The sequence below is a fragment of the Bos indicus genome, chromosome 26 (assembly GCF_029378745.1).
Source record: "Bos indicus isolate NIAB-ARS_2022 breed Sahiwal x Tharparkar chromosome 26, NIAB-ARS_B.indTharparkar_mat_pri_1.0, whole genome shotgun sequence".
NCBI classification, from domain to species: Eukaryota; Metazoa; Chordata; class Mammalia; order Artiodactyla; family Bovidae; genus Bos; species Bos indicus.
This window is the reverse complement of record NC_091785.1, coordinates 44,967,869-44,982,164: the sequence shown is the minus strand read 5'-3', so window position 1 is coordinate 44,982,164 and position 14,296 is coordinate 44,967,869. Positions and strand designations below refer to the sequence as shown.

Sequence of the window (14,296 nt, the reverse complement as noted above, 5' to 3'; positions counted from 1 at the left end):
TCAGTGTGACAATTTCTAGCTCCATCCTGGCTGCTGCAAATGGCATTATTTCGTTCTTTTTCGTGGCTGAGTAGTATTCCATTGTGTATATGTACCACATCTTCCTTATCCATTCCTCTGTTCTTTAATACACAGATGCATGTGTGTGTGTTTGTAGGTGGACATGGATATTTACTATGCCTCCCTCCTTCTCCAGATCTGCCTGAATCGTCGGTGTCAGAACGTCAGTGTCTTTGGTGTGCATGAGTGTGCAGTGCAGTGCCACGGCAGGGGGGTAAGTAGGTGAACTGCCTTCATGTAGCCAGCCCATAATTAAGCTCAGCACTAAATCATTCCTTTGTAAAGGATTTCCGCCATCCATCACTTTGTAAAAACATAGCACTGTCTCCTCAGTATTATTTTCTTCTGAAGACATTCATTTTCTTTGACCTTTACATGGCATAAGAAATGGGATTTTATTTAACAAAGAAAATCAGATTGAGCGGTAATTATCTTTTAAATTGACGTTCTGGATTTTTTTGAAAGGACTTTGTCATCTTCAAAGTAATTTTAACACTAACCTTCCTTCATGAAGAGTTTTTCATTAGCGTTTCAAACGGAGCTGTCTCTCTCACAACCAAGATTCAGAATATGTGTCTGAACTGAAATATTTCCAAAAGCAATTAAAACAAAGAAGACAGCACATACTGACCACATGCTCTTGAAATCACATACAGTGGGTTTCAACTAAAGAAGGCTGTTGTTTTAGTTCAGAGGATTTGGGGGAGGGGAGGATTCTAATTGTTCAAAACCTAATTTATTTTTCCTGATGGGCTTAATTATTTCCAATGGAATCATATTAATCTTGATTAGCTATGCCAATGGTTCATTTGTTTTTCTGAAGCCTTTTCTGCAGAAATGGTGCTTCAAATTCTATTTTTAAAACTTGCAGACACTTGCCAATGATTCTAACACAGAATTATGGAGGTTTGCATAAGATTACTTTTGTGCTGTAACCATGAGGGATTGCAGTGTCACCTCAGATAGGTTTGTTGGTGGTGAGCGTAGCTGACTGTCAGCATAAAACGCAGTCTTTCTGTGTCTTCATTGGATCGTAGACTTCTTCCTAATGGCTGGAGGGAATGATCTAGTGCAGCCTCATTATCTGACTGATGATGGAGTCCAGACCCACGTGGGGGTAGTGACACATCCAACGTTAGGTGGCCAGTGAGCAGCAATGCTGGATCAGGGAGCCTGGACTCCTGACCTTCCAGCATCCCTGGCATCCCATCCACACAGTGGAGAGGAAAGGCCCGCATTGCCTGGGGGCTGAGCAGCTGCCATGACTTGGGAACAAGTAACAGCTAGACCCCAACCCTTTCCTTAGCAAGGCCAGGCTCACCAGCAGCCCCTCTGGGGTAGGGGGGCAGTTGTCGGGGCTATAATCTCTCTGCCACAAGCCGTCCAGAGGGCCCCTGACTGTGGTTCACAGCAGGAGATAGTGCCTGAATCCCAGGGGTGGTGCCCCAGCCGCAGGGTCTCTGGGGAAACGGCAGGACACTCAGACTCCAGGCAGTCTGGGCGGTGCTCGTGACAGTTCATTCTGCTTCATGTGAGCTTCATAGAAATGTACTTTCTCACTTATCACGGGCTTTCCTGACTGTTGGCCTTCTTGTTGGAAGCATCTGGGTTTGTCGATGTTGACTGTGGTTGACTCATCACAACCTGGGAAACATCACAAATGAGATATACACCCCAACATTTAATGTGCCTTAAAAACGTGAAAGCGTGGGTTTGGCCCCATCCAGCAGTATTTTGACGTGAAGCTGAAGCCTGCAGGATGGGAGCTCAGCCCTGACTTCCTTACACAGAACCACCCAAAGCGCGCCATCCACGATGTGCCGTTTGCTTTTCTAAGTGCAAGGGAAACTGCAACACTCACGAGCAACCTGAATGAGGAATCCTTTATTTTGCAGCTTTTCCCGATCGTTTTTCAGTTGTCCTTCCCATTCCAAATTTGTCCAAAGTCCTTTTTAGGGCCTTACCTGCCATACAGCATTCCCAAAGCATTCAGTCTCATTGTCTTTCTAGAAAGGATTCCCTCTTGTTTTCATAATCATTTTCCATTGGTTCCTGTAGTAGTTCAGTCAGATCCATGTACCATAATACATACCAGCAACAAGTAGAATGTCATCACAGGTGGCATCAGTCGCCCTGGATCACAGGGTGAGCAAGCATTGGCCCCTCTGTGGAGCCTCAGAGCCCACCAAGAGCAAAGCCACCCCTCCCACCTTCTTGAGCAGCCCTTTCGCTTGGGACCAGAGCCATCATCCTCTTATTTCACCAGGACACAGTTCACTGCTGGCTGTGTCCACCACTCAGCGGGGTAGGAGCTGGGACCAGCCCTCCGGAGTGTCTGCTGAAGGAATCAGAGCAGACTTTGGGGAGGCGGTACCTTGTGGGCATCAGGGGGAGCAGGAGGCCTGGCCGTCAGACTGCTGTGGGACCCCGAGTCACCCAGCCTCCCCTAGCACCCTGTCTGAAGTTGCCCGGGGTTGTCAGACCCTTGATGCCCAAGGGCATGGATTTCATGTCCCAGTAGCAGGGTCCCTTTCTCACTACTGAGAGGTCTTCTCATCTCAGCCAGATTGGGAGGGTTTCCTGGAACCAAAAAGAGGCACCTGGAAATTGAGACAGAAAAGAGGTGGGAGGGGGCCGGTGAGCCCTGATGGTCTCCATCTTTCTCTCAACAGCTGCTGATGTAACAACAGCAGATTCTGTTATATTTGCAGCCTCAGGCTCTCGACTGGTGTGGTGCTGGGTGCAGGGTGGATCCTCGAAGTGGTGTGTCCAGAGTCTGGCTGCCTCCATGTGGTGGGGGCACTGACCACAGGGCCTTTGCTTCGCTATGGGGCTCAGTTAGGGCTCAGAGACTTGGCGCTGCCCCAGGTGGAGACACATCCTAACCCTGCCTCCCTCTTGGTGTCTTTGTCCCCCTCTGCCCAAAAGGTGTGCAACAACAGGAAGAACTGCCATTGCGAGCCCCACTGGGCACCTCCCTTCTGTGACAGGTTTGGCTTCGGAGGGAGCACGGACAGCGGCCCCGTCCGGCAAGCAGGTTAGTGGTGACAGCGTGTCCCGGGGAGTGGGCCGAGCTCCCGAGGGGCACGGGAAGCCGGGCCCTCGGGGGACCATTGCAGGCAGGACAGAGGACCCGCCAGCCCTTGGGTGGGTGCACAGCTGGAAACCCGGTGGGGACCCCACAGGTCCAGGTGACCTGACACAGGCCGAGGCCCCTGTTTCCAGACCCTCTCTCATCCTTCCCTGATCTTTGCAGAGACTCCTCGCTCTGCTTTGCTCAGAGGCTGAGGTTTCCAGGTTCCCAGGTGGCGCTAGTGATAAAGAATCCACCTGCCAATGCAGGAGATGCAGGTTCAATCCCTGGGTCAGGAAGATCCGCTGGAGAAGGAAATGGCAACCCACTCCAGTATTCTTGCCTGGAGAATCCCATGGACAGAGAAGCCTAGCGGGCTACCATCCATGGGGTCGCAAAGATTCGAACATGACTGAGCGACTGAGCACACACTCAGCCTGTGATATTTTCTCAGTTAAGGTCATTCTACCACAAACTGCCAAGTGAGTGTGCACCTCGTGGTTGGAGGTTCAAACTGCTTGGTCAAGGCCAGCCTTGTTTACTGAGGCCAAGAGTTGTGAAGTCAAGTGCCTTTTAAAGCTCTTACTAGAAAGATGCCATCCTCTTCATAAAGGGACTGGGCCCAGCCCAGCAGTCACCGTTGCTGAGCTGTTGTTCCCTACGGGCACCAGGCTTCATGTTTTTCAGGCATTAATTGAACCCTTATGAAAGTGGGCATTCTTCTTCTTCTTTCTTTACATACAAAGGACCTGAAGCTCAGAGAAGTTAAATAACTTTCACAGAGTCACACAGCTAAGATTGAGACATAGGTCTACCCATCTAGAGACCCCCAAGGGCCGCTGTGCTGGGATCATCAGTTCTTGTCTCCCCAGAGATGAGAAGTGGTCTCCTAGCTCAGGGCCGTCTTCTCTGAGAGATTGGCAGCCAGTGAGGAGGCAAGCCAGGGTGACGCCCCCTTTGAAGTGGAAGCAGCAAGTCCAGTGGTGCAGAGAGCCCACCATGAGCCCTGCTGGGGAGTCAGGGGCAGGGTGGGCAGGAACTGCCCAAATACACTTGTGTTGCCACCTTAGCGCCCACCTGAGCCCCCGGGGCACTCAGTCAGTGGCTGACGGAGGAAGTTGTATGTCCTGCAGTGATGGGTGGGGTTGAATCTGTGGCTTGGCCGGTGTTTCCATGACAACAGACACAACACTGCTCTGCAGGGCCAGGTAGGAGAGCCCCTCCAAGCAGGCACATCTAGAGAAGGCAGTGTCGTGTTGTGAGGAAGGGAAGGGAACTTCTGGTCATCCCTGTACTGAAAGGTGGGACGAGTCTCAATGCTGCTTCCAAGGGCGCCCAGGGTTCTGCCCTCTCAGCCTGGCCCCGCAACAGGTAGTCAAAGGGCCTCCAGGTCTCGTCTCTTAGCGCATGTCCATCCCAGGGGATAATAAGCTGGGTCTGGCCCAGCCTCCCTGTTCCTCACTGCCATCCATGCCTTGATGGCTGGCCTCTCAGCTGCAACTTAAATTTCAAATTGGCCATTAAGAGTTCAAAAACATCAGGGTTTTCGTTTTTAATGCATCAGAAACCCTGCCACATCAGAATGTGAATGTTCCATCCACATTCAAGTGAACCAGATGTTCAAGGAATTGGAGAGGATGGTGGGAGACAGGCCACATGCTCTGAGTGTCTTTTTAGTGTGGGCCCCAGTGGGTCTCAGGGTTGGGAGCTGCCAAAACATGGCAAACCCACGGAGTCACTAACTCTTCATTGTACCGGGTAAGAATATTGTTTAAATGAAAATAACTGAAGAGCCAAACTCATCCACTATTGCCATCATTTCATAAAATAGGTTTAATTTCTTCCCCCCAAAACACCTACAAAAGAGGGGCCTTGAGAAGCCGGCCAAGGGTTACACAGGGAAGGCCACACACCACGGGTCTTACTCTTCAATGCAGCCACCCACGTGACCGGGGCTCAGAAGTCCCTGAAGCTAGTATCTCTCCAGCATCTGCCAGGCGCCAGCTGCTCCTGCCAGTGTTTAATAACTGATCAGTTGAAGACGTAGGGATTTGATTTGAGGAAACTAGAAACTATACTCCAATACTTTGGCCACCTGATGCGAAGAACTGACTCATTGGAAAAGACCCTGATGCTGGGAAAGATTGAAGGCAGGAGGAGAAGGGGACGACAGAGGATGAGATGGTTGGAGGGGATCACCAACTCGATGGACATGAGTTTGAGCAAGCTCTGGGAGATGGTGAAGGACAGGGAAGCCTTTTTAATGAGCTGTGTTAAGACATAATAGGACCTTAAGCAGAGGCCCCTAGACTGCCGGCTCAGTCTCAAAAGAGGTGCGTGTTAGCCGGGAAACCAGAGCAAGGCTTTTCCAGTAACACTGAACAAGTGAATCAAGACAGTCTTATACTGATTGTCTTCCTTAGACACATCCTTGGTAGGACTTGTCAGTTGAAGACAAAGTCCAGAACCAGGGTATGAAGTCTTTCTCCCCTGGGGTGGGAGCGGCTTCTCTGGTTCCCAACCAGCCAAACATCCCGATCAGAGGTAGGACAGCCTGGGTGACAGAAGCTGCCACCACGGCCATCAGCAGCAGCCCAGAAGGACTGTGGGGCACCTACCAAGTGACACAGACCCTGGCAGCCGGTGGGAGAACAGACCGGTGAACTGAGATCTGCGCTCCCAAGGAACCCACAGCCCTGGTGAACCCCCGACTCCTGGCACCCAGAGCCCTCCACAGACAGCCCTTGGCCGCAGCTGCAGTCAAACCAACTCGATAGCTCGATTTTCCCTTCCTTTCTGCATCCTTGAGGAATCTTAGAGTCTCTGTACTAAACAAAATGGAATCAAGTCACAGAAAAGGGGATCCTTCCTTCGAGAAGGTAAACAGCATCCTCCCAGAGATGGGGGTTTGCCCCCCACAGGCTGTGTTTTAAGTCCCTAACACAACAAAACAAAATCCAAGGGTGTTTCATTTAAACAGAGTTTTCTTTTTCACCTTCCAATCTGACGATAGCCAGAAGTAAGATCTTGGTCTAAAAAAACTGAAAAAACAAAAGTAAAACAGATTCCAACCCCCAAGAATAAGAGAAGGAAAGAGACTGAAAGAGTGTCACTGGGGCTGGGAAGACTTCAATTTGGGGGCCACTGGTGGATCTAATGGTTAAAAAAAAAAAAAAAAAAAGCCGCCTGCAATGCAGGAGACCCAGATTTGATCCCTAGGTTGGGAACATCCCCTGGAGAAGGAAATGGTTACCCACTCCAGTATTCATGCCTGGAGAATTCCATGGACAGAGGAGCCTGGCGGGCTACAGTCCCTTGGGGTCGCAAGAGTCAGACACGACTGAGCAACTAGCACTTTGACTTCACTTCACTTTGGTTCTGATGGGATGCCAGTGACAGCTCCCTGTTACTTTCTCTGACCGCCGTTCCCCTGCCGTTGGCACGCTCGGGGGGCCCATGTGGCCAGAGCTGTGGTCCCAACTGCCAGGTTATATTCCCCTTTAGCAAGTTCCAGATTTGTCAGCAATGAATGATGGCGAGGCAGATTGTACCTCAAGCACGACCTTTGAAGTAAAGCTAATTTATCCGTACACCATTCAAGGATTTACTCACTGCATTTCTGGTCTTTCCTTCCAAGTTCATTTTGCCGTAAATGTCACAATTTCATACTCCCCATATTTCACTGTAACTGCCTCGTTCTCTGAGTCGAACGTGCTTTGTTTCAGATAACCAGGGTTTAACGATAGGAATTCTGGTCACCATCCTCTGTCTTCTTGCTGCTGGATGTGTGGTTTACCTCAAAAGGAAGACGTTGATACGACTGCTGTTTACAGATAAAAAAAACACCATCGAAAAGCTAAGGTACCCTGGGTCGGGGTCATCTTTTCAAGAAATGGCATTTGAAAGAAGGCGACCAACTGCTTATCATTGTGTTTCCTTAGCAAAGAAGGGGTCAGATTTTCTGTTGGTCTGGGGTTTTAACGTTTCTGCCGGACTGGCTGCCCGCTTCGCTTTCTCCTCAAACTATTCGCTGCTTATTACATAAATAAGCAGGGTGTTGATGAATTCCACTGGTGTGTTTTTCCCCACCCCAACCTTGGTAATTTTCATAAGACATGGGATATTAAAACATCTTTATCAGCTGGGGTAGCTTTTGATCCAAATATATTCCAAGATGTTGCTAAAATGCCAGCTTTATGCAAAAAGTCTCCCAGGTGTCACAAAGTCGTGTTCCTATGCATTGCAAGAACTTTAGTTTAACAGAATAATGGCTCTGGGGGAAAGAACTCAGTATTTATATTTTAGTCCTGTAAGAGATTAAACCTTTTCTCTTGCATGGTTAACACACTGAGTTAAAAGAAGTGAGCTGTGTTTTGAGCGTTTCTGTGAAAAACGGGGAAAGCGGAGCTGGGCAGAGGGTGCAGCGCCCCCCACGGAGCGTGTCTGGGGTTGACTTGCAGGTGCGTGCGCCCTCCCCGGCCCCCCAGGGGCTCCCAGCCTGGCCAGGCCCACCTCACCCACCTCAGCAAAGGCCCGACGAGGAAGCTGCCACCTTCCAGCACACCTAAGGTGAGTTTCCAACAGACGAGAGGTGAGTGAGTGAGCCGTGAGGACGCGGGTGTTTCAACAAGAGATTGAGCGGGACTCGACCCGGAGACTCTTCCTGAAAAGCACTGGGTCAGCCCGCTCTGGATGACAGAGGCTCCCCGAGGCGACGGCTGGGGCTGGGAGAGGCTCAGGGTGCCGGATTCCACTGAGCCCACATCCCGGGAGGGACGTGGTCTTGGTCACCACCCTGCCTTCACCCAGGCGGCCGGACTCCATGGGGCAGGAGAGGGGACTGGGCCTGCCCTCAGGCCGGGTCCTGACGCTGGACCCCTGCTGTGGTGCGAGGGTGCCATGGACTGGGAGGGGGGCTTCTGTGGCTCCCTGCTACTCCCAGGGTATTTCTAAGGGTCACACTGAGGGTACGTCTAAGGGTCACACCGAGGGTACGTCTAAGGGTCACACTGAGGGTACGTCTAAGAGTTACTCCCAGGATATCTCTAATAGTCACAATGAGGGTATTTCTAAGAGCTACTCCCAAGGTATTTCTAAGCATTACCCTGAGCCCTTGGTTGGGCCCATTTTGCTCCAACCACGAACTGTGGAAGCTCTGTCCAGCCCACAGCTTCAGAGAGCTGGATCCTTAAAGGGCCTCCCGCTCCCTGCTGTCTCTTAACTTTCCTACTGCCCTGGTGAATGCTGACTAGCGTTCACTCTGACATTTTGTTTCCCCACCAAGTGTTTCTGATGTATCTACAAGAATTCCTGAGTATTGAACTCATTCAACAAGAGTCCAGATTGTAGCAGGAAAGTGTTTGTGTCAATAAATGACAAATGATTTTTCAAACCATTATCAGGCATTCAGTAGGCAAAAAAGAAAAGAAAAGAAAATCTATTTTATCTCCCTCAATCCAAAAAGTACAGAGTTGGGTTCCAAAGAGAAGCCATTCCTAATAAGCATTGCCACTTTCCACACCCAACCATGGACATGAGGATAAAACAGCTTTATTTGTGAGAGTCAAAGATGCAGCTTTATTTTGAAGGACCAGAAACCAGAAATGACCCAAATACCCATCAGCAGGTAGAAGGGTAAGCACATTCTGTTATATTTACACAGTGGGGTGCCATTCAGAATAAGACAAAATGAACTATTGATACACAGGATATCTTGGGTACATCTCAAAATAATCATGCCGAGTGAAAGAAGCCAGACCAAACCAATGATGCCATTTTTATAAAATTCTAGAAAATGCAAACCAATTTATAATGACCAAAGTTGTATCAGTAGCTGCTGGGAAAAGGAAAGGGAAGGACTTCACAAGTCAAAGCTCTAGTGAAAATGAGACATAGCTGATGACGGCGATGGGTATGTTCATTGTTTCTCTTGTGATGGTTTCATGGGTGTGAACCTCTATCAGAATTTACCAAATGTACATTTTAAATATTGACTGAAACTAACAGTCAATTAAACCTCAGTAAAGCTGTTTTTAGAGGGAAAGGAATAAGAGGTAGGCAGGGAGGGGCAGGGTGTGTGAGGCTCACGCTGCTTCCAATCTCATCTGTCACTAAAAACAAGGCCATGTGGGCAGTGTTCCTCTGGACCCAGCCCCAGCCTCCACCCTTGGCTTCCAGAATCCCCCATGCTCCTCCTTCCTTGGTTCTCATCGAGCCTTGTGTACATTGAACTGCATCTCATTTTCACAAGTCCTTCGGAATTTCCTAAATTTCTGGTTTGTGTCTTTACACGTGGCGGCACTTGCTGAGGTGCCTTGCACCTACCTGCTAATTAATTAATCCAATTTTTAAAAATTCAAACAGAAATTGATCCCAGAGCTAAATGGGAAGGAAATTAAAAAGAAAAAGCAGGGGGGGTGGATATAGGTATATGTATAGGTGGTTCACCTTGCTGTACAGTAGAAACGAACACAACATTGAAAAGCGACTATACTCAAGAAAGAAATTAAAACCTAAGAAAAAAGTCAATCCCCATGGGTTCAGATTTGGGGGTGGAGAAGGGTGCTTCTGTTAGAATTCTGACATTTACATAAATGATAATAGATTCCCTTTCCTGTAACTCCTTGATTTCTCGCCCTTCCTCGAGCCCCTTCCCTGCCGCACGTTTAGCAGAGGCGTTAGCACTGCGTGTCCTCCGGGGATACACAGTAATGATCACATCGTGGCTCTTTGCTCTGATCCCGCAGGACAACACCCGGAGAGTGCCGCCATGTCAGCACGTGGACATCAGCAGACCCCTCAAAGCCCCCGACGCCCCTTGGCCGAGTTCCCCGCAGCGAGGGCTCCCACCCCTGCACCAGGCTCCTCGTGTGCCCTGCGTCCCTGCCAGACCCCTGCCGGCCAACCCTGCACTCAGGCAGGCCCAGGTACGCCTGCAGCTCTTAACCTGATGGAGGTGCTTGGAATCCGGACCCCACTACTTGCCAGCATCTGAACTTGGACAAGTTGCTTAAGTTCTCGGCGCCTATATAAAACAGTTAATTCAGCTCCTGAGATGGGGAAATGAGACCATCCACGGAAAGCATTTAGTACAGTGTTCTACCACTGATTTAGTTTCTGTACAGCAGTTACAAGAGTATATAACACACTTTATGTGTACGATCTCATTTTTATGCTGTTGGAAGTAATGGTTTCTGTTTGTATGACAGGAAACTTGAGGTGGGGACAAAAGTAAAAACCGAATGCAAAGTACAAAGATGTAATCACTGGTAAGGAAAATGGTATAACCATTTTAAGCCTCTGAATATATATAAATATTTTTCAAGACTAACCTGCACTTATGTTCCCGTACTAGTACAGAGCGTCTGTCTCACCGTGACTTTGCTGGTATTAAGTATTAATATTTCAAAGCTTTGCCCATTTGATACATAAAATAGCTTTTTACATCTAGTAGTTCTATAGATTACTGAAAGGGATGCTGAAGTTTCCAGCTATACACGTGTCTCTTTTCAGCCATCAGTTTTTACTTCATGTGTTTTGAAGCTCTGTTGTTTGTGGTACAAAACAATCTGGACTGCAGTGTCTTCTTGGTGAATTGATCCTTTCATCATTATGTAACATCCTTCATTTTGGGCTTCCCTGGTAGCGCAGGAGATGCAGGAGACCTGGGTTCAATCCCTGAATTAGGAAGATCCCCTGGAGAAGGGCATGGCAGCCCACTCCAGTATTCTTGCCTGGAGAATCCCATGCACAGAGGAGCCTGGCGGGCTACAGTCCGTGGGGTCGCAAAAGAGTTGGACGTGACCTAGCAGCTAAACAACAACAACAGATGTCCTTCTTTGGCTCTGGTGACTTTGTCCTAAAATCTGTTTTATCTTACATTAATACATTCGCTCAGTTTTTTGTGTTTTTTTTTTGACTGGGGTTTGCAAGGAATGTGTCTTTCCATCTTTTTACTTTTACTTATGTCATTTCACTTGAAATGAGTTTCCGAGAAACAGCATATAGTTGAGGCATGTATTTTTCATCCATTCTGTCACTGGCTTTTCACTGGTGTATACAGACCATTTACTTTTAATATAAATTATTAATAGAGTTGAAGCCTATCTTTTTAATGTTTTTATCATGCTCCTCTTTCCTGACTTCCTGTGGGCTTGTTAAACGTTTTTCACTACTCCATATTGATTCATCTATAGTGTTTATGAAATATGTCTGTCTGTACTTTTTTGTCTGGCTGCCTTAGGGCAGAGTTTCTCAGCCTCAGCATCGTTGACATTTTGGGCTGGATGACTCTGTGTTGCATCGGACTGTCCCGTGTATCATAGAATGTTTAGCAGCATCTCAGTTTCTACCAACTGTAGATGGCAGTAGTGTGTGTAATCATGCCTCTAAACATGGCCAGAGGTCTCCTAGGAGACACAATCACCCCTAACTGAAAACTGCTGCTCTAAAGATTACATTGTATGTACATAATGTATCACAGTCTACTAGTATCAATATTTTATCACTTCAAGTGGAAGGTAGAGCTTCACCATCTTTTCCGCCCCTTTATTCCTCTCCCTCTGTGATGTGGATGCCTTCAGTGTTACCTTAACGTAGTGAGACCTCTTTAGATGTCATTTTTGCTTTTAACCACCAAGCATCGTTTTTTAAACTTAAGGAGAATGGTTTACAGGACCTACTCATACCATCCCTCCTCCTGTTCTTTCTTCACTTCTGATGCCCCAGGTTTCTTTCTGTTATCATTTCCTTCCTATCTGAAAAGACTTCTTTTATTCCGTTAAAGCAGGTCTGCTGGTGAAAAATTCTTAGTTTTCCTTCCTCTGGACATGTCTGTTTCGCTTTCATTACTGAAAAATATTTTCCATGGATATAGAATTCTGGGTTGACTGTTTTCTTCTTTCAAGATGTGCAAAATGTTGCCCTGCTTCCTTCTGGTCTTTGTGGTGATAAGAAATCCACTGGGAAGTTCCATCCACAGGCTTTGTTCCAGGGAAGAGATGAGGCCTGTTACTGTAGGGAGGGATGGGTAACAGGGCTGGGCCATGTCCAGGATGTGGTACCCAGTGGGGACAGCAGGGCATGGCTTTTTTCTAGTCTCACCTGGAGGCAGAATTAGGTCAGGTATGGCCACAATGTATCTCTTACTGGCTCATGCTGCTCCTGTTCTTTTAGCTAAAGATAGGCTCTCCTCAGGCCTTTTTTTTTTATATTTTCTTTTTTTCAGTCTGATGCTATTGGCATTTTCAGATTAGGAGGGGGGCACCTCCCCAGAGCCCAGGCCAAGATATAAAGAAGGGGGAAACAGAAAAAAACAAGGACTCGCTACTGGGCAGTTGCTCGAGTTCTGAGGTCCCTGTTGTTTAGTCACTAAGTCGTGTCTGACTGTAGCCCACCAGGCTCCTCTGTCCATGGGATTCTCCAGGCAAGAATATTGGAGTGGGTTGCCATGCTCCTGCTCCAGGAGATCTTCCAGACCCAGGGATCAAACCTGCGTCTCCTGTGTCTCCTGCATTGGCAGGCAGCTTCTTTATCACTGAGCCACCTAGGAAGCCCTCTGAGATCCCTAGCCAGTCCATTTACTTTTCTCCATCTTTCAGAGTGTCTGTCGGTTGCTTTATGGACTTTCTCCAGACTTTTATGTTGTAATTTGCAGGAGGAATAGGGTGAAATGTGCTTATTTCATCTCACCCAGACCTCATTTCTCTCTGCATTTCTTTGACTGCTGGTACACTTGAACTGCTTTTTGTATATCTATTAACAAAGTGTGCTGGTAAATTGACTGTCAAAAAAAAAAAAAGCCTTGATTTGTAGGTGATTTCTCTGCTGTAAAAACTCCACCATGATCAATTTCAGGTTATTGAGGTGATGTCTCTGAATCAAGAGCAGAGAATCAGCCGGTATGTGCTGGTAGCAGCTGGCTCCAGCACACAGCTGCTATTAACTGTATTTGTTCTGTGAGTTGTCTGTTCCCATGCTTTGCCTATCTTTCTCTGTTTGAGAGTTTTTCTTCCTTATTCGTTTGAGTTCATTCTCTTAATAGGTTAAGAATCCTTACCCATTTCCAGTAATTTACTGTAGACATCTCCCTCATTTGCCTTTCAGTTTTATTTACGCTGGGCTTTTTTTTTTTTTTTTGTATAAAAATTCCAGTTTTGAGTATTTATTAATCCTTGGTGAATCCTCCTATTCCTTTTGTGCTTATAAAGTCTTCTCCCATTTCAATCAAGATCTACCTGTAACTTCTTGTTTTGTTGCCCGTTGATGGTACTTTTACATTCATTTTGTGAACCTGTCTTGGATTTACATTAGTGGAAGGGATGAGTACTTTCTAAATTTCTCTGGGCATACGGATTTTTTCAAGAATCTGTTGAAGGCTGTGAACCCTTGAGAATGTACCCATACACAATACTTCATACACAAATTTCAGTAATTCACAGAGCCCATCAGCCTCTTCTCCATGGATTCTCTTGTCCTGGGGCTTTTCATGCCCCCCTTTAAGTAGCTCACCTGTGTACCATGTGACACTGGGACTCTCATAATGAGAAAGGATATTTTTACTTGCTGGTGTCTTTTCTTCCTACCAGCAGTGACTGCCCACAGAAGTGATGACGCCTTCAAGATTTCCTTTAAAGCAGGCCTCAAAAAAGGCCTTCATTCTGTTTTATGAAACTAAGGAAATGTTACCCTTTAAACATTAGTAACTGAAAAATCCACATTTCTCACTCCAGGCTGGGGTCTGTCTGGAGCTTTTCCGAGACATATGATCTGGATTAGGCTCGCACTTCTCATCACACCGAGGGGACCGGCATTAATCCCATGCAGGTGCGGTGCCTCTTGGAGGTGGTTCTTGTTTGGCGGCACAGATCGAACCCACTGACCCTCGGTGCTTTAGTATTACCTGTGCCCTGTCCCCCAGGACGCGACAGACACACGTTCGGTGGCTAGCCCTGCCTCATCCACCCAGGCTTACCATCTACACTTTCCAGAAGGAAAATGCTTTCATAAACACCATGATAGTGGTTGACCTCACATCCAAAGGGTGAGTTAGTTCTTTACAGAAAATGCTTGATCTTGCCATTAAGTGTTCTGTGTGATCTTTACAAATCAAGGACAGTTGAATCAACTCTCTTCTCTTGTCCACAGACGGGCCTTTCAGGGATA

General features: G+C 47.5%; 1 protein-coding gene across 1 annotated transcript in view; it reads left to right on the top strand.

The window, feature by feature from the left end:
- ADAM12 (ADAM metallopeptidase domain 12) overlaps positions 1–14,296 on the top strand; it is a 394,035-nt gene that overhangs the window by 353,462 nt on the left and 26,277 nt on the right. The window contains exons 17-21 of the mRNA XM_070781066.1: positions 197–274; positions 2,989–3,097; positions 6,859–6,994; positions 7,594–7,702; positions 9,880–10,059. Of these exons, the coding sequence (XP_070637167.1) occupies positions 197–274; positions 2,989–3,097; positions 6,859–6,994; positions 7,594–7,702; positions 9,880–10,059 (612 nt within the window). The remainder of the gene's footprint in view (positions 1–196; positions 275–2,988; positions 3,098–6,858; positions 6,995–7,593; positions 7,703–9,879; positions 10,060–14,296) is intronic.